General features: G+C 28.8%; 3 protein-coding genes across 4 annotated transcripts; 1 reads left to right on the plus strand and 2 right to left on the minus strand.

Annotated features, from left to right (window-relative positions):
- Positions 1-7,177: 7,177 nt before the first annotated feature.
- LOC108477179 (uncharacterized) lies at positions 7,178-9,160 on the minus strand. The gene is made up of 4 exons (XM_017779648.2): positions 8,936-9,160; positions 8,613-8,760; positions 8,182-8,292; positions 7,178-7,659 (listed from the first exon to the last, which is right to left on the minus strand). Exons 2-4 carry the CDS (start codon positions 8,727-8,729, stop codon positions 7,423-7,425), a joined length of 465 nt encoding a protein of 154 aa, XP_017635137.1. The 5' UTR covers positions 8,730-8,760; positions 8,936-9,160; the 3' UTR covers positions 7,178-7,422.
- Positions 9,161-10,569: 1,409 nt separating this feature from the next.
- On the minus strand, positions 10,570-12,564 carry LOC108477101 (bax inhibitor 1). Its single transcript, XM_017779555.2, has 6 exons — positions 12,303-12,564; positions 11,895-12,038; positions 11,705-11,796; positions 11,190-11,376; positions 10,949-11,104; positions 10,570-10,846 (listed from the first exon to the last, which is right to left on the minus strand). The coding sequence occupies exons 1-6, from the start codon at positions 12,411-12,413 to the stop codon at positions 10,793-10,795; spliced, it is 744 nt and encodes a 247-aa protein (XP_017635044.1). The 5' UTR covers positions 12,414-12,564; the 3' UTR covers positions 10,570-10,792.
- Positions 12,565-16,820: 4,256 nt separating this feature from the next.
- On the plus strand, positions 16,821-19,331 carry LOC108476543 (putative glycerol-3-phosphate transporter 4). Of its 2 annotated transcripts, none has more exons than XM_017778773.2 (4): positions 16,821-17,014; positions 17,138-18,194; positions 18,492-19,037; positions 19,124-19,331. In XM_017778773.2, exons 2-4 carry the CDS (start codon positions 17,159-17,161, stop codon positions 19,159-19,161), a joined length of 1,620 nt encoding a protein of 539 aa, XP_017634262.1. In that variant the 5' UTR covers positions 16,821-17,014; positions 17,138-17,158; the 3' UTR covers positions 19,162-19,331. The 2 variants fall into 2 exon arrangements, with proteins under 2 accessions (XP_017634262.1, XP_017634261.1); XM_017778772.2 differs by having other exon boundaries at positions 16,822-17,029.
- Positions 19,332-20,342: the final 1,011 nt, after the last annotated feature.

Raw genomic sequence — 20,342 nt, forward strand, 5'->3', positions numbered from 1 at the left:
ACAGATGTGCGACATGTAACACCTCTTAACCCTAAACCGTTACCGGAACGAGGTTATGAGGCATTACCGGACATATCAGACAACTTGCGAATAATTTACAATTAATATAACTTTTATGGTATAATATAATAATTAAGTCCCTATCTTGAACTCTCGAAGTTCAAACACGTATTAAAAGTAGAACGGGACTTGTTCGAGTATTCCAAAATTTTTTTTTTTTATAAAAATTTCGGCAGCATTTCTGCTTATTTTTACCTAAACCTCCTGCAAATTCAAACTAAAACAACCAACACCAATATTTCACATTCATATAACTATTATTTATATCATTAACAAAATTTTAACTTAATAACTATCATAGCATCATTCAAAATTGATTAAAAACTTCATTCATTTAACAACTTAATGTTCATTTATCAAAATATCATGTACTTTCCTTACTATTTCATTTAACCATCTAAATTTTATAAATCATCCTTCACTACCCAAAGTAATATACATATTCAAGTGACTAAACAACACCTATGTACATGCCACTTTTATCCAAAAGAAAATATACATCACCAAATTTGTGTTGAGTCGGGATTGTTTTGGATGTTGAGCCGAGACACTTGACTTCTACTAACTGCATGCACGGAAACAACCGTGACGCGAGTATGGATATACTCGGTGGTATTACTATAAATCAAGTCATATCAACAACAGTAAAAACATAAATATTAAAATACCTAACAATTAATGTCATATGTACTAATTCATAAATCAATGTATTTTCTCAAACTTAAATTTATATCACTTATGAATATACATTTCATACTTTTCTCTTATTATCACAATTCCAATTTCAATTTGTAATTCTTCTCATTTCAATGCCTCAAATTCACATTTCAATTTTTCACCCTATTAACGTAACTTTCGGACTTTGGCGGATACACGGATCCAACCAAACACACCAATATGGCACCCAAGTGCCTCATCGGATAGTTCGAAGTAATAGTTGACACCCAGTGTCTCATCGGCCTAGCCGAAGTAAAGTTGGTACTCAGTACCTCATCGAATCTATCCGAAGAAATATAGTGACACCCAGTGTCTCATCGACTCGAGGTCGAAGTATCCCTGAACACTTCCAATCCCATGGCATGCCAACTATATCCGACTCAGCCCGACTAGTTAATAGGGTATTCAATTCACTTTCTCAATCCTATATCACTTTCAATTCACCATTCAAATCACCAATCATTTTTCAATCAATACACTTTTCAAATAATTACATATTTCATAATTCACTTATTCAATTCAATTTGATTCAATTTGCATCACTTTCATTTTCACTCAATATTCATATCAATTTCACATACTTACACTTACCATACATAACAATAAAAAATTCAGCAATCAATAATAATTAAAATTCGAATTATAGTAATACACACCGTAATTCTCCCGTTTTAGTCCTCGATGACTTTCTCCTTTCCTTTCGATGCTGATGCTTCAGGTTCTTTGTTGGCTACGAAAATAATAATTTATAATCATCAATACAACATGATTCAATTTAATTCATGGGCCTAAACATGCAAATTTAACCATTTTTAATGTATATATATAATTTCACCATTAAGCTGTCTACTTGAGTCATTATTACTAAATTATTTATATCTTGAGCTACGAAACTCCAAATTAATATCCGTAAATTTTCCTTAAAACTAGACTCATATATCTTCTAACCATAAAATTTCCAGAATTTTTGGTCTAGTCATTTAGTACAGTTTATTCGTTAAATACTCCCCTGTTATTTCATTTGACAGTTCTGACCTCTCTCTACTAAAAATAAATTATCTCATTGTACAGAACTCGAACAAGGTTCTTGTTTATTTATTTTGAAACTAGATTCATTAAGGAGTTCACATATATAAATTACACTCCATAATAATTTTGTACAATTTTAATGATTTTCCAAATTTAAAACAGGGCATCTCGAAATCACCCCAAACCAGTCTTACAAAATTTCAAATATCTCTTGATTCATCAATTCATTGCTTACACTATTTATATTATAAGAAACTAGACTCAATAAGTTTTAATTACATATTTTTTTCATCCTCTAGTTCAATTTATACAATTTTTAGTGAATTTTCAAAGTCAGACCATTGCTACTTCCCAAAACTGTTTTGATGTAAAATGTTAATAACCAAATTTATAACACCAATTCACACCTTATTCCTATTCAAATTTCATTTAAACTCAAATTTAACTATTAAATTTTCAACATATTTTCTTAAATCCGAATTTTCCTCAATTTAGTCCCTAAAACACAAAACTTATAGTTTACTTTGCAATTCAATCCTTATTTCATTTCTAACTTGAATTCCTATCAATTTAACCCCTAATTCATCTTTTTATTCAACATGAACAATATTTAGAAATCTAATAACTTTCAAAATATCAACTTAATTTCATCAAAATTTGTTCTAAAGCTTTTAAAACATCAAAATTAAGAGAAAAGGACTAAATTTAGCTTACCAAATAAGTTTGAAGCTTCAAAATCTCAATTTTCCTTTTTCTTTTCTTTCCTTTTCTTCCCTGTTTTTCGAATGCTCTCTGTTTCTTATTCTTCTTTGTTTCTTTTTATTCTTTTCTTCATTTGTTTTATATACATATATAATATTATTTAATAATAATAGTTAATAATAATTTATAATTTATAGTTCAATAATAATCTAGAGAAATCTTTAGATTTTTTCTTTGTTTGCCGCCTCAACTATACTAAATGGTCTATTTTCCATTTTGGTCCTCTTCATTTTCTTTTAATCTACAATTTAACTTTCATCCTTTATTCAATTTAATTCTTTTTACTAATTACTCTAAATTAAGCTAAATTTACTTAATTAAAACCTAATTAAACACACTACTAGACTCATAAATATTTTTTAATAATTATTTTCGAACTTATTTCACTAAGACGGAGGCCCGATAACACACTTTTCTGGTGCCCACGGATTTTGGGTCGTTACACGACATCACGACGAGGATCTATGTAACATTGCAACGATGCAATGAGCAAGGGATGACCGTCACGACGAGGCAACAATCTCTTAAGGTAGGAGTAAGGGCGGCGTCACAACAAGAAGAGTCGTGATGTCGCGACAATATCTCACCTAATGTAGTTGCATTTTAGACTCCAAGCTGGATTTATTTTCCCAGTTGGACTCTGATTATGTTAAGGTTATTTTAGTTGTTTTAGCCTTTAGTATTTGGCCTATTTAAAGAGCCTTTGTAACCTTGATTTAGACATGCCAATCGGCAATGACTTTTTTTGAGGGCGACGTGTTCTCCACTTAACTGGATTTTTTCTTCCAATTAAACTATGCTATCTTTTCCTAATTAAACTCTAATTAGTCTAGGAATATTTTAGTTATTTTAGGACTTTATTATTAGCCTATTTAGAGGTCTTTGTAATCCTATTTAGAGAGTTGATAGAATATCTCTTACGTGAGATTTAATGAAAAGCTTCAAGGAGAGTTTTTGAGAGAGTTTTGTATTCAAGTTTTGGGTAATGTATGTCTAGTACATTTAGGTGTATTTTCTCCATATTATACTCTCGTTTGTTTACTGATTTAGTGGAAAGTCGAAGCCTACTTTGCCCATGAATTTTTTCTTTTTTAGGTTTTTTCACGTAAAATATTTGTGTGTTTAATCTTCTTTATTTTACTTATTCGTTGCTTACATAGGTTGATCCCAACAATTACCATGATTTGAGTATTTTATAAGAATTCTAGGTATTGTAATATTTTCATATATAAATTGACATTAAAAAATTATCTTTGTGTAGCCATAATTAAACGTATAATTGCATAAATTCCTCTTTGTGATAAAATTTAAAATACTTATATTGGAAAGATACATGGGTAACGTAAATTAAATGCAATTTGACATTAGATTGTAATTTTTTTTATGGAATATTTTCTCAGTTGGCTGCTTATAATGATTAGGGTATAACGAATGTTTTAGAATCAAATACACGAAGAATTATTAGGCTGTGAAATGGTAATAATCTAAGTATCACATATAGGATTAATTTTCTAAAATATTTCTTTAAATTACTTGGTGATAAATAAATTAAGTATTACCCAGCACTTTGTTTAAATTGTAAAATATATGGATCTTCTTATTTAAAGAAGTGACAATTTAATTTCTTTTATTTGATTTTAGGATAATTCAATGAATTGTTCAGATTTAAACTCAGAAATTTGATAACTAATATAAATTAATAACCAAAATAATTTAAATTAAAATTAGCTAATCAAATTGATGAATCTCGAAATTTGGTGTTTAAAATTTAAGACATCCAAATTTAGCTAAGTCTTCATTAACTATTAAATACTTAAATAAATATTAATGTAAGCTGTTGTTTATAATAAAAGGAAAAGCTAAGAAATGTTTGGAAAAAGCAAAATACCCAAATCCAAAAGATTGAGATAATGAGGCACTGTGAGTGGTGAGTATTGGAGCAGCAAAATGGCAATAACAGCGGCATACTGGTTCATGCCACTCCCACACCTACCCACCAACCATTGCTCTCTTAAACCTGAATTACAAACTTATTTTATTTTATATCAAGAGGAAGCTTTTTTCGTTATGTTGCACCCTCTCTAAATACGAAGGCAAACATAGTAAAATATGAAATTAAATTCTAAATTACAACTATTAATATTTTTTATTAATATTTTTTCGTTAATTGATTTTTTTTAAAATAATTCATTATGGTTTTTTTTAAATATTCCACTAGGATTTGATTGTGATTTTATTAATGACCTAAAACAGTGATGGGTAAATGGACAAAAAATGAAGAAACTTTGAATTACGTAGGAAATTGACTTTTTGGCACATCATAAAAGGATCTCTTACTAGTTTAAAACCATATAATTAATATGGTTATGGGGTTCTACAATTAAATTATGATGTCATATATGAGTATGGTTGAATTTGAATGTCATTTCATTTGCCCACCGTCTACCCAACCATAGTTTTAGTTTTATTTCTACTTAAAGAAATTTTTTGAAATTCGTTTTAAAATATACTTTCACCTTTGGCTTAATTGGATATTGAAAATAAAAACTAGATTCCCTTTGTAGTTGCACTTTAATATCAACAGGCTGATGATGCAAGTAAAAATCTATGGGCTATGCTAATATTCCCATTTAAAGAATGGGCTTCTTTTTCATCAATAACGGTCTATCTAAACCCAGGACATTGGTTTTATGCCCAAGTTACATGTTCAGGACAAGGGAAAAATTGCACACTCTAATCTTGTTCATACATACATTATGCAGTCAAAAGTGGGAATGGACAAGAGTTGAAGCGACAAAACCTTGTTCCATTTGGCAATAAGATAGCCTTCATCCAACCAGAAGTCGTACAATCCCTTTTAATGTGCAATCTTTCAATAGTTAAGTTTAAGATGATAAAATAAGAGATTGCATAATCAAAGTAGAAAGAACATATAGACTATGCATTAAAAATAGAAAGAACACATAGACAATGCATTAATTAACAAATTTGTTTAAAAATTTGTGTTTTGATCAAGAATTTAAGTAAATAATGGATGGTTTTAGCAATTGTTATAAAATATTATATTTAAAGAAATATTTTGTTACGCATTATATAAAGAGATTTTGAACTAATGACATGGCATATTGACCCAGTTGTTAACGGGATCAATGTACCACGTCACCAATTCAAAATCTCTATATATAATACATAACAAAATATGTTCTTAAATGACAATAAATCTCACTAAATAACCATATTCTATAACTACTATCAAAATTATCAACTATTTACACCGATTCATAATGAAAATATAATTTTCTTATTAAATACTTAAAATTCTATTGAAAATCTAACTTTATAAAAATTCTTATTAAACTCTAAAAACTGTAAAATTTATAAATGCCAAAAAAAACAACTTTATAATTTATTTTATATTTTTTATGATTTTTAATAATTTTTTATGATTTATGATTTTTAATAATTTTTAATGATTGTTCACCATATCTATTTATATAACAACATTTTATATGGACAACAAATCTATAATACATACCAATAAATCTATTTATATAACAATATCTCTATTGGTCCCTACCCATAAAATAACTTATAATCACCGAGTTTGCTTTACTATAACAAAATCTCCAATCTTTTAATGCAACAGCAATTCAATCAATTAAATTATTAAAAATATTTTTAAACAATTAAATATACAAAATTAATATAAAATATTGAATTCATATAAAATGATCTTAAATTCTTCAACTTTTAACTATTTATTCATTTTGAATTTTTTTGTTAAATCGTAGTTTAAATTATTTAATTTTTAAAAGCTAAAATTTTATTAAAAATATAAATATCCTTATGATAAATTCTTTTATTGTTAACATTTTGCTATCCAATCTTTCATTTTAAATATTTTTCAGTTCTAAAAATCTTTTGTTTTACCGGATTTTATCCGGCTTTTTTTTAGGAATAATATGAAAAAAAATATTATTTACCTTTATAACATGAATTTGTATCAAGGGTGACAACTGCCGATTTGAAATGAAATCATTTTGAAAACCTAAATCTCGAGCTGTAATTTCGAATTGAGAAATTATGAAACATTTTATTCAATTAAATTAATTTTAAAAATGATGAAAAGATAAAGTGGGACCGCCAATTTTTTTCACTACTTCATCTCAACCTCAAAATTTTATTTACCAAAGTTGAGATAAATAGGAAAATAAAAAAAGTGAAGGATCCCACTTTATCTTTTCGTCATTTTAAAAACAATTTAATTGAATAAAATATTTTACAACTCCCTGATATAAATCCATATTATTCATGTTAGTAAAAAATGTATTTAAGTAAATAAATTTTTCTTTCATATTATTCTTGAAAAAAGCAATTTTATCTTCTTTTTGTTAACTACTAAAGTATCTTTTGTGAAACAATAATGTTATTGAAGCATGGTGAGTATTATAAGTAAAATATTGAGTTAGAATTTTGTATAAAAAAAGCAATATAATTATCCCCTGTACTTATCAACTAACTTGGATTACAAGTCTGCACCAGATCAACTGGAAGTAATTTAAGATCAGTGTGTGGTGTAATTGTTTCCAAATCTCACTACAACATCTCATAATCATACTAACTCCCAAACACAATATGTAGATATAATACGGACAATGGAAACAATCTAGTATCCATGCAATTAAATCATTGGTACAATTAAGCAAATAATAACAACTCTCTGTTGTATGACTATTACAAAACTCAGCCTTTAGACAGGTTTCGAAATTTCGCACTAACAGCCTTCGTTTATTCAAAACTCCTCTCTCAATACCAACATAAAATATAAGTGTTCCTAAAGGTCAATTTTGATGATTATCTCATTTGAGCATCTTGACCGCGGCTAGATGTAGTAGCATCCTGGTTACCTTGGTTTGCGTCTGGTTGATGCGTGTTTGCGATTTTCTCAGCTTCCATTTTCTCAAGCAAGGCTTGTCTCTGCATTGTTGTCATCATCTCTTTCATTGTCTTCTCTTCTCCATCAAGCTGGATTTTCATTATTGTCTCCACTTCCTTGTCTATTGGTTTGAAGTACTCTTCAATGGCAGCTTCCTGAAGTAAACAACAATTTTTGCTATGAACAACGAAAATCATTCTGAAACAGGAAGGGGAAAGATGCCTTAGAATTCAGAAACTAATGGTAGAAGGACACTTATCATGATAAGTGCATTCAAAATGAAAGATGATTCCAAACGCAGTTAGTGTATTTAGACAAAGTGACAATTAAGTTTGTTATGGGATGTTTTCAATAGTTACGATCAACCCAACTCTGAAAGGCTGAACCTCATGATGCACAATGAGCAAGGAATTTGTCAATAACTACATATGGTAACCTACTAACTTGATTCTTTCATGCATTTCAAAATTTGAATCAAAATCAACCGCCATGGATAAACCTTTCAAAAACAGCACGAGTCTTATAAATGGATGTTTTCCTTCACAGCTTGAGCAATGACAAATCACTACCTTGCTGATCGACGGAGATTATAAATGGCAATATTGAATTTTAAAATGCAAAAGCTAAAATTTTGCATTGACACGTTATTTATTAGTTCAAGTACAAGTGAAACTTACAGTTTCTTCAAGCCTTTTATTCAAAGCTTGCATATCCTCAACCATTCGGCGAACCTCTTGTAACACAGTCTGCTCAGGAATCTTTCTTAAGGCTGCTTTCCTTGCTTGTGCCTGCACGATTGAAGGGACAGAAGGATAGCTAACATTCAGATTTTGGAGTTTTTAAGCATATTAAAACATACCCTTTTCAATTACAAACTCAATGCAGTCACCTGATTGCACAAACAAAAGCTTATTCAGCATTGACACACAACCCTAAACTTCTGAAGAAAACTCATTTAATAACATACTAAAAAACTTTATATGTTACATGAGGTAAAGAACAGCTGCAAAGAACGTGTGTTTCCACAAATCTATAGAAATTAAAGGGAAATTTTTTTTCCCAGACCCTAAGAGTTAAAAGGATGATAAGTTAAGAAAGAGACAAAGACCTGCTGCAGGCGTTGCTCGAGCTGCAATCTGTAGTTTCGAATTTTACGTTCTTCATATCCGGAGAGAACCCTAACATAGAACAAAGCTTTTCTCCCAAATTCCCTTAATTTGTCCATTCTCTATTCCACCTTTAGCATCCACTATTTCCTAAACTCAATCATGAAAATTTTAAAACAAATTTTAATCATCAAATTCCAGCAGTACAAATTAACGTATAATTTAACAAACAACTCTCAAACTGAATCCCAAAAATTGACTCTAAATAACCCACTCCAAACTTTTACTGGGGCAACAGAAGTAGAAAAGGGCGGAGGAAACTAACATGGAGGGCGAAAACTTAAAAACGGTCGGCCGAAGACAGACGGCGGCGCAGGATTAGGAGGAAAGAGAGATTGAATCCGATAGCGGAAAATGGTCTGTTAGGATCCGGATCGGGGTGCTGCGGACCAAATAACGAACAGGGTGTAGTACTGGAGTTTCTTTCAGGTCACTCTCATTTCAATTTTCAACTCCACTCTCTTTTTCCATTTTTTGGGGGGGTTAAGAATGGGCTAAATTTGGGCTTTCGCAATCACTTCACTCAGACCGCAAGCTTGCGGTATCATCGCTATTTGCACAAAGGAAGTGGTGGGTTGGGCTTTAATTGTTGCCATTTCAAAAGTTTGTAGAGTTTGAAGTTAAAAATTACATCCGCTTTAATTATATTCGAGGCACATATAATCAATGACAGATGGTTCTTCATCATATTTAATTAATTAAATTATTAAAATTTAAAATTTTTAAAAAATTGGCTCATTCGATTAATCAGATTAATTAATCTATACTAATCTACATGTCAACCAGTTCAACTTCATTTTGTAAATTAATATATCGACCAATCCAATATGATTATAACAACTTTGCTTATAAGTAAATTATAAGTACCTTATCAAACAATGTTGACGTGGATGGAAAGATTTTGGTTAGATTGATAAAGTTTTAGATATAATGATATTTTAGGTTAAAATCTCACCTTGTGTGTATTTAAAATTATTATTTTTATAAATTTTATATAAAATATAAAAATAAAAATATTTATGGTTTTCTAAAAGAAATGTTTTTAGTCATTTTCTAACTAAATCTCAATTAAATATATTATACATGGTGGTAAAAATATTGGTAGTATGTATAAATTGTTTCACAAGTCCTCCGTTATAACAAATACAATTTTGGAAGCCTTAAAAATTTAAATTAATATAAATATTTAACTTTTTATAATTATGATAATTTAAAATTTAAAATTTAAAATTTAAAATTTTAATATTAAAAAAAACTAGAATGATTTGATATTACTCCTTTAATTCTACTTTTTTAGAATATAATTTTAAAAATTATTATGTAAATTAAATTATTAAACAAAAATTACATAATAAAAGATGTATAGAAAAAAATACTCTTGTTCAAAAGAAAAAGGAACACACAATTGGTAACTAAATTTTAATAAATTAATATATATGATTTCAATAATATTTTAATATATTTCTCATTTATCTATTAAAAAAGAAATATTATATATATTATATGAAATTCAATTTTCAATAAATAAAAAATGAGTAAAATTTAAATTTTAGAGACTTAAAACACATATTTACATTTTCTTATAATAAATATTAAAATGACTTAACATTAAGAACAAATTAAAATTGGATTAAACATGCATATTTTTAAAATTTTTCATAATCTATAACTAAATCACATTGTTAAATGGGTATTTAATACTGATATACTTTATAAAAAATAAATTGAAATAATATTCATTTTAAACTTTAATTAATAAAGACACGTTTAATGTATCAAATGACAAAATTTTAGATGTGCCACATAAATATAACCTCAAATTGCTATAGCCATAGTATATATATTAGATTAGATAGCATATCGCAGTTTATTTTCTAGCATATGATGATGAGAGGGAGATTAATAAATTGCAACCTTTGAGAAAGGCAAATATTAACATGTCATTAGTTTAAAGGTTCCATATCAGAAAAACCACCGGAAGAAACAGAAACAGTAAAGACCTAACCTTCCCGTATATCACCACATGTATTAACAATGGAATCAAGAAATTAAACTTGTATTAACAATGGAGTTCAACACGGCGGATTAGATGAGAAGCCTATTCCATAGGGTGCTTTATGATTTAGTCACTCCTCTTCTTCTTCTTTCTCTCACCCTTCTCAGCTGAATTTTTCAACTGGGACAAAAAGTATGTTTGATGTTAGTACATAGTATAATATTAACCAAGTAATAGCTATAGCAATTAAAAAGAAAGCTTTATCATGAGAGCTTCGCTCACCATGATTATCAGAATGCGAACAAATACGGCAACGAAATCAGTAAAAAGTGTCAAAGCATGCTTTATATAATCCAGGTCACCCAAGTGTGCCTTCTCGATTATGTCTTGTGTGTCCACTACCATATAGCCAACAAACACCAAGAGCCCTAAGTAGATCTGTGAGAACAATCAAAGCCAAAGAGGGATGTCAATCACAGCCAACATTTTTTTTTTAACAGAGAAAGTTCTAACATGCACTCACCTCCATCTTAAAGAGGGCTGTAGAACCACCAAAGATAGAAGAAGCAAAATGCAACCAGAGAAGCATGGACACACCAGATGAAAGCAAGCCACCAAGATAGAGGTACTCTCTGCGCCTTGCTAACATGGCAGCTCCTGAAAAGCATGCAAAGGCCAATGCTGTTCCCACGAATGCAGCTACCAGAACACTGTCACGACAGAGAAGAACACCGTAAGTACAAATAACGCGTTTTCATTTTTTACATATCAAGTGGATAGCTAGAAGATAAAAGAGATTTATAGCTCTAGATAAGGGTAAAAGTAAAATATACATAAAGCATAATCGCCCACACTAGAGAAAAGCCCATTAACTTTAAATTATTCAAGCCATTTGAATATAAATGATCAAAATCCATTCAGGAAAGTATAATATTAGCCTCAATGGTAATAAAAAATAAATAAAATTCTTTAACTTGATTCGAAATCTATGCATTTTCAAATACAGGTTACCCAGTTAATAATTATAATAATAAATACCTTGGGTCAATTTGAATGGCCAAGTCAATTAGAGGACCAATTGAAGCTCCTTCAAAAACTGCTGATGCCATTAGAAGAGAAACCCTCTTTTGCTGCATAATATACAATATCAAAACAAAAAACGAGTTCTAAACATGAAAAAAAAAAAAAGAATATTGTTATTATTTCAAACATCATGAAAGATCATTACCTCTTGACAAGGAGGGGTAGAATGGAGCCAAATTATGGCTCCAAAGCATGCAAATGTCGTGAGGTAACCCCCAATGTTCCAAATTATATGAAGATAAGCCCCAAACGCAGAGGCAACAAGCGCACAAAATAGGGTCAGATAAACCTGCAAATTAAAGAAAAAAAAATTGAAACAAGTGATTAATATATAGATAATTGTCTCCTAAGGTAGAACATAAAATCTTAATAAGCATTGTAACCACATAGAGATAAGAACTTTAACCTTCTCAGAACGCAAGAAAGATCCAATACACGGGATCAACCAATAAAATCATTGAGCAAACATTACGAAAAAAATTAACAATTCGCAAAAGCGTTACATAAATTCCTAATTTTACCTTCACAAACCCTAATTTGCAGGGAAGATTACCTTTTTGAGATGCGTTTGAACAATCGGAGAGATCTGACGGAAATTCTTGAGAGTGTTGTAATTCCACTGGCTTCTCGATTGAGAATCAAAGAACGAAGAGAACGTGTCCATCGTTCGTCGAAGGAGGAAAAAGAAACAGAATTTGCAATAAAATTCGCAAAGAAATTGAATGAATGTTATTGGATTGTGCTTACGAACAGGAGCTCGCGATATTCATAGGGCCCTGCTTTGGATAATGTCCTGAAATTTCAAGATAGTCTTAAGTTACCAAAAAGCCCTTGATTTCTCTACATAATATACTGACTTTTCTCCCCGCTAGTAAAATTTGGATAACCTAAATTTGGTTCTTTTTATTTAAATTTAAATTAATTAATATTATAAAGATTAAAATTTTTATTACGCGTGCATGAAATTATATATTTAGAATATAAGAAATGTATATAAAAATAATGTACACGAAATTTCTAAAACTAATTAATAATAACAAATAAAATATTTACAATACTAATTTTAAAATATATTAAATTAAATATATTAGATTAAGAAACTAAATGATTACAATTATTTATTATAATGTTATTATCGTTGATGTCGAGTTAACTTGTGATATTAATTTTATCAATAGCGTTATTAATATATATAATTTATGGAGATAATAAGATATACATTATAAAAATAAAAATAAACCTTTGATTATATGATAAATTTAAGGTTTATTTTATGTATATTATTATTATTAAATAAAAATATTAATATTTTTAAATAATATAACTTAATTTAAATATAAATATTTTAATAATTTTTATTTAAATTGATGCCTAATTAATTTGTGATAATAATTTAATTGAGTGTTTAATTAATAGTGTAGATTCTCGTATGGTAAAAGAAAAGAAAAATAAGAGAAATCATACTTTTTATTTTAATAATTATAGTAGAAGATGGAACCATGCCTTTCATTTTCTAAAACGTGAAGGGTAATTAAGGAAATGGAAAAGGAAAAGGCGGTTGAAAGTTGTTCTTAGCGAACGTCGCTTTGCCACCAAGGAAGAAATCTTCAGCTGCTGCTGCGTCACATGAACCAATATAATTTAGCCACGTCAATTACATATAGTTATCCCTAACTTCATTAAATTTTATCTGCACACAAATTTCAAGCAGTAAATTAACTTAGAAAGCTGGTTTTAATTTTTATTTATAATATTTGGATTTTAATTAAAAATACTTCTTTATTTTTTTCTTTGTTGAGTTTCAATTCGAAGGTGATTTAAACTTGATTTTAGAAGTGATTTGTTTCAGATGTTTCGATAATTTATTCTTAAAATTGAATTTGAAAATATGTTTGCTTAAGCATTTTAATTAAAAGGTGCTCTAAACTTAATCTTAAATTAATCAAGTGCGTCTCAAGTGCCATTGTGACCAAGGATTTAAATTGCAATTGCCAAATAAAAATTAATAATTCACATATCTATTTTGGTTAAGTTTACATTTCAATCCTCAAACTTTTTAAAATTATAAATTAATCTCTTTTTTTTTGCCACTTCTTACATCCCTTACACTATTCATTAATTTCCATCTCAAATATCAAATTTCTTTTCATAAATTCTCTTTATAGAACTTATTTTCCTATTTCACGAAATTTCATTATTTTTACCTTATAACAATACCATATGTCCTACCATAAATTTGAGTGTGTTACACTAACACAACTACAATCAATCATCCTAATAAAACAACATGATAATTAACTCTAAGGATATCATAAATTGGGGTTACATAATTACATTCAATTTTCTTAATGAAATAACATGATAATAAGCTAAGAATATCTTCAATTAAGTCCAAGATAAGTTTTGAATCTTTAAAATATATTTTTTCGTATCCTTGATTCAATCCAAATCAATTTTCACGATATGTTGATATAAAAGATATCATAAATGGGCTTGCACGCATTCAAATTATCAACAAAGATGAAAACTAAATGATTTTGTCATTGAAATTTGGCAACACCATATATTGTAAGTTTATGAGTTGAGTAGTAACAGACATTAGTAGATATTGTTCCTTAACACTCTTCATAAACTACCTTGATAGGTTTAAAAATACCATATCCTAATACTATATATATGAGTATTTTCTTTAGGTAAGTAGTCCAAGAATAGTGAATGACTAATAGTACATGCATAGCTATTAAAGAATAATATATTGCAAAAATCAAATGAAAGAATTTTTCCAGATTTTTTCTTCATGTATAATCTTCAGAAGAATGTTAATATAGATGTTCGACAAATTTATTCAAGTAATAATTTGACAATGATTAATAATGTTGTCATGAAAAGAGTGTAAATATTTGTTGCATTCTCTTTTCCTTAGTCGATGTTTCATCTAATTGATTTTTACTCATAAAGGTTTTGAGTGAAGTGACAATATTAATATTTTGTGCTCTTCTCTTTATTTTTATCCCACCAAATTTTTCTTAATAAAAATTTTAACGAAACATATAATTTAGTTATGAACATACAAAGAGAGTATTATAAATAATATAAATTATTTTTATAAAATTTCATTACTATCTTTTAACTCTACACTAATACTTTTTAATATAATTAATGTGAATGACAAAATACCACCACAACAACAAGAGTTTCATTCTATATTATTCTTTATTCTTTTCAATTCTGCTTTTGTTTTTTTTTATATATATATTTTTCTTGTTAAATTCTTTTTAGTTCATAACAAATATATTATTTAAAAGAAAATTAATGAATAATTATTTACTTGAAAATTTTAATTCTACAAGTGAAATATCATTGAGAAAACTCTCAATTAACTTAAAATTTTCACCATTTATTTATCATTTTAATATAATTAAATTGTATCATCAACTCAATCCAATAATCTATAAATAATATAGAGATTATTATGAATGCCATCGAGTAAATGTTTATTATAATCTCTCCTATATATATATAAAAGAATATACTACTTGTAATGATAACGAAAAAAAGAAGAGAAATGTAATAAAAATTCTCTTATTCTTATCTATTATTCTTATATTTTTGTATTATTATTATTTCATAGAAGATACTTACAACTGCAATTTAAATTTCATCTTTTGTACTATTTAACTCATTAGTATAACTAAGAGAATTATTGTCGGTATCAAAATTCAGATGTTATATTCCCTGCTGGAGAAAGATAAATGATAACCATTTTCTTTATTTTGAGTCGAGCTTATTCATCGTTGAATGATTCCTACGTAAATATATTTCTCGTATTGAAAGTTTCGTTTGTACATAATTTACGGTTTTCTTTTATTGATGAAAATGTAGATGTAGGAAATAAAGTTAAATATACTGGACTGTTTGTCTGTTTTTGTTAGACATTATTTACAACAAGTTCATGTTAAATAATTCAAAGATTACATATATAATAAGATTAATTACATGTTATTAGTTATTATCATAAAATGTTAACTTAAATTAAAAGTAATTAAATACCGGAAATACTTCAGAACTAATTTCTAATTGATGATGGGTTGATTAGAAATTAAAATTAATGTACAAAAGTTATATATATTAAGGTTATAGTCTCCAAATTACACAATCTTAACTTTTTGACATCTCATTTTCAGAAAAAAATTACAGTATTAATTTGAAAGATCAAAACTACAATATTTCAAGATCTCAATATGTTAATAGATTTAGGCATGCTTCCGCATTTAATTTTGTTCTTAATTTATTATTAATTATCTAATATGACAAATCTTCAATTATTAAGTATTATATCAAATATTATTTTACAATTTTAACAATTCAAATTGTGTTATTACATTCCCGCCCCTATTATTATATCAAAAATTATTTTAAACGATTTAAATTAAACAAGTTAAGACATTATTTCATATATTTAAACAAATGATTTCTAAATTTGCAAGTAAAAAATTATGTCTTCAAACTTTTTATCTTACAATAATTTCGAATCAAATCCATAAACAATTTCTCTCTTTTAATAAAAATTAGAAGTCTATAATATGTTATATGTATGCATATAGAAATAACGTATTTAAAAATTATATTTATGTTTAAAATTAATATATAATAAATAATAAATTGTATAATTTAAAATTAATTGATAATAATATTTTATGTATGATATTAAATAAATATTAAATTAAATTATAAATAAACAATATTTAAACAAATAATACATAAATTAATCGAATACCATAATTTGTTATGATGCTGTCATGTATGGATTTCTACCTTCTTAATAAATATTATGACATTAAAATTTTTTGTCGATAATAACTGAAAATATTATAAATAAATTTTAAAAAAAAAACCATAGATGGAGAAAAATTGTTCTTTTAAGTTAAGCAACGTGTCAATCACTAAAACTGGGATTGCTTTGAACTGCCGGTCACCCAACCACAATCTCAATTCTGGATGGCATACGTGGTGGCTTATATGCATGAGTTTTACCAATTGAAGCGCCATAAAAGTAGCACGTGTCTTCTGTATTTGATACAACAAACAACCCCTTGTCTCTTCTGTATCTCTTCCGACAACCTCGCACTCCCTCTCACCCCTCTTTCTATCTTTCCCCCCTCCAAACAAAACAAACCAAAGGTTCATCTCTTTCTCTGCAATACAACTTAAAAAACGTACCTTTGTATGAATCAAAAGTTAGCCATCGGATGACATTATCATAAGGTTTGTTTTTGTGAGGTAAAGTTATTGTTTTTTTTTTCTAACGTCGATCTTTGTGTTTGAACATTGGGCTTTTTTTAATGATTATGAACGGTTTGTAAGAAAAAAATCTGTTTTTTTTTTCAGTGGTTAAAGTTTGTGTGAAAGATGTCAAGGGATTCAAATACGAGAAGGCGAATCCCACCTGGGATTTTTCTGATAAAAAGTGTTAGGGGTAAAGATTGGGCCCTAAAATCATATAGATACATAATATTATTGCTTACCTTCATAGCATATGCGAGCTATCACGCCTCTAGGAAACCTAGCAGCATAGTTAAAAGCGTTTTCTATCCTGAATCACTGAAAAACTCAAAGGTTAGCCCTTGGCCTGTTGGGAATGTCTTTATCAAGGAAGAAGAATTTGTCAGTTTTGATAGAAACAGGGTTGAAAGCCAGGGTTGGTATCCTTTTAACCAATCCGATGGAACATCGAAATTGGGCGAAATCGATGTTGCTTTTCTAGCTTGTTACTCTTCTGGAATGTATGTTGCTGGGCATTTAGGGGATACCTTGGATCTTAGGTTGTTCCTGACAACAGGGATGATTGGAAGTGGCATTTTTGTGGGGTTGTTTGGGATGGGTTACTTTTGGAACATTCATGACTTTTGGTTTTTCCTTTCGATGCAAATGGTTGCTGGGTTATTTCAAGCAACCGGTTGGCCTTCGGTCGTGGCCGTCGTCGGGAATTGGTTTGGAAAAAGGAAGAGGGGTTTGATAATGGGTATTTGGAATGCTCATACTTCGGTCGGGAATATCAGTGGATCCCTTCTTGCTGCTGCTGTTTTGGATTATGGTTGGGGTTGGTCTTTTATTGTCCCAGGAGCATTGATTGCTTCAGCAGGGGTATTAGTTTATTTGTTCCTGCCTGCCTATCCTGAGGATATAGGTTTCAGTGGTATAACTGATTCGTCTCCGAATCTGGAATCATTGTCTCAGGCAGAGGAGGATCGGACTCAGAAGGGACCGGTAGTGAAAGTAGAAAAAAGTTCCGGTATCAAAGAAGGGTCAGGAAGCAGGACAGGTATTGGACTTTTTGAAGCTTGTTTCATACCAGGGGTGATTCCGTTTGCATTATGCCTCTTCTTCTCAAAGCTCGTCGCCTATACGTTTTTATACTGGTTACCATTTTATTTGAGCCAAACAGGTAATTTTCCCATCACCGCACTTGCCGTATTGCTTAATTTACAACATATGTTAGAAATCATTTGTTTGTATAAGGTATTTGGATGTCCATGATTAGCTTGTGTAGATTTTCCTTAACGTTGAGTATTTAAATATATCTTATTGATTTCGTGGGATAAATACATTCTAGGAGGCTAGTTTACTTAGCATTCATTGTCAAGTATAACTTGTGTGAACTTTTAAGTAGGTTTGTGGTTCTTTCTTATGCATTTTGCAAAATGTTTATAGTTGTCGAATGTTTGATTCCACTGTTTTCCAGAAATTGGTGGGGAGTATATGTCTGTGAAGTCGGCTGGAAACCTGTCTACCTTGTTCGATGTAGGGGGTATTGCTGGGGGGATCCTTGCTGGTTACATATCCGATAAACTTAATGCCCGGGCTACTACAGCAGCCACCTTCATGCTTGCAGCAATACCTTCCATGCTCTTATACCGTACATATGGAAGTATTTCACGTACCATAAACATTTTACTTATGGTCGTTGCTGGCTTGTTTGTAAATGGGCCATATGCGCTCATCACGACTGCAGTTTCTGCAGACCTCGGTACGCACAGTTCTCTCAGAGGGGATTCTCGGGCATTAGCAACGGTGACAGCTATAATTGATGGCACTGGCTCAGTTGGTGCAGCTCTAGGCCCTCTTATCACCGGATTCCTTTCATCAAAGGGGTGGGATGTGGTATTCATAATGCTAATGGTCGGCGCGCTTATTGCATCACTTCTTTTATCACATTTGGTCATAGCCGAATTCACCGAGAGAAGTTACAAATCGGTTCCATCTTCTCATGGACAGCAAACTGATGAAGGTAATATGGTAGTGAATTTAATTGCACATGATGGTGTCGATCTAATCCTTTGCCCTTTTATTTATTTATTTATTTATTTATCGCAGCTACCGGATCACTACCCCTTCTAAGTAATCAAAGGTGATAAATCAGGTATGGTGTGAACTGTGAAGAAAGTATGAAAATTAAGGGAGCTTTTAGAGTACATAGTAGAGTTAGAAGTTCCAAAAAAAAGTAATAGTTTGAGTTCAGTCAGACATGAAATATATGTATTTGCTAAATTTTGATGGCAATACCAGTCCGAAGTTTGATATATATATATATATATTCACGGTAATTAGCCAAATATGTAACATTATTTAATTAAAAATATTTTAATATTCTGATAGCTTGGGCGTCAGTTTGAATATGATGTGATTATCTATACACATTAACAATTTGGTAGAAACAAACTTTTTAAATTTTAATGAACTATGCAGCAAATAAAAATACCTGTTTAAGAAAGTTAGATTTGGACAATTGTTTGGTGACATTTGAGTTATCGTAATTACGTAAGAGTGGTAAGTTTGGTTAATTATTATAATTAATGGGTATTGCTGGAGGAATTTTAAAAAATATATTTTTATATAAATTTAAATCATAAATTGTTATGTCGATATCTGCGAAAAAATATATTATAAGAATAATTTAGATGAGTTTTATAAAATTATTCATTTATGTAAGTTTCGAAGTATGTATATAATTTATTTATATATACATATTATAAAAATAATATATTTTTCGTAAAGGAGGTGTTATGATTTTTAGCATAATTTCTTTAAGTTATGATAAAATATTATATTATTTGTAAAAAGTATTATGAAATTTATTGGAATCTTTATAATATTTTTTATAAAAGTTATTATGCAATTTATTGGGTAATTTTTTTTGTAAAATTTATATATTATAAATTCTGAATTATTTATGATTTAATTTATATATTGTAAGGTGGGTTATAATTTAATGAAATTATTTCTCCAAATAAGTACATATTAGTTTTATGATTCGAATTACGTATTGTTTGTACTGTAGATGTTACTTATAAGTATACAAAGGAAAATTTCATCAGATATGATATTATTTGATAAAATAAAATTATATAGAAATATTAAAAATTCTTTAATTTGAGATATTCAATGTTTTGATATGTGGTCAAAAGGATATTTATTGTTCTAAAATATATTTTATATATTAACAACACTATCATAGTATATTTCATACTAAAATGCTATATACATTCATAGTATTTATAAGTGGATTTCAGATGATCTATATTTCAAAGATATA

This window comes from Gossypium arboreum, chromosome 12 (assembly GCF_025698485.1).
Source record: "Gossypium arboreum isolate Shixiya-1 chromosome 12, ASM2569848v2, whole genome shotgun sequence".
NCBI classification, from domain to species: domain Eukaryota; kingdom Viridiplantae; phylum Streptophyta; class Magnoliopsida; order Malvales; family Malvaceae; genus Gossypium; species Gossypium arboreum.

Bases quoted from the DNA above. Each gene is read 5' to 3' on its own strand.
- LOC108477179 (XM_017779648.2), bottom strand. From the start codon at position 8,729: ATGGACAAATTAAGGGAATTTGGGAGAAAAGCTTTGTTCTATGTTAGG. The intron at 8,293-8,612 runs GTCTTTGTCTCT...TCAATCGTGCAG, and splicing joins TCGAGCAACGCCTGCAGCAG to GCACAAGCAAGGAAAGCAGC. The intron at 7,660-8,181 runs GTAAGTTTCACT...TGTTTACTTCAG, and splicing joins ATAAAAGGCTTGAAGAAACT to GAAGCTGCCATTGAAGAGTA.
- LOC108477101 (XM_017779555.2), bottom strand. From the start codon at position 12,413: ATGGACACGTTCTCTTCGTTCTTTGATTCTCAATCGAGAAGCCAGTGG. The intron at 12,039-12,302 runs GTAATCTTCCCT...TTTAATTTGCAG, and splicing joins TTCAAACGCATCTCAAAAAG to GTTTATCTGACCCTATTTTG. The intron at 11,797-11,894 runs GTAATGATCTTT...TATATTATGCAG, and splicing joins CTACCCCTCCTTGTCAAGAG to CAAAAGAGGGTTTCTCTTCT.
- LOC108476543 (XM_017778773.2), top strand. From the start codon at position 17,159: ATGTCAAGGGATTCAAATACGAGAAGGCGAATCCCACCTGGGATTTTT. The intron at 18,195-18,491 runs GTAATTTTCCCA...ACTGTTTTCCAG, and splicing joins ATTTTATTTGAGCCAAACAG to AAATTGGTGGGGAGTATATG. The intron at 19,038-19,123 runs GTAATATGGTAG...TATTTATCGCAG, and splicing joins TGGACAGCAAACTGATGAAG to CTACCGGATCACTACCCCTT.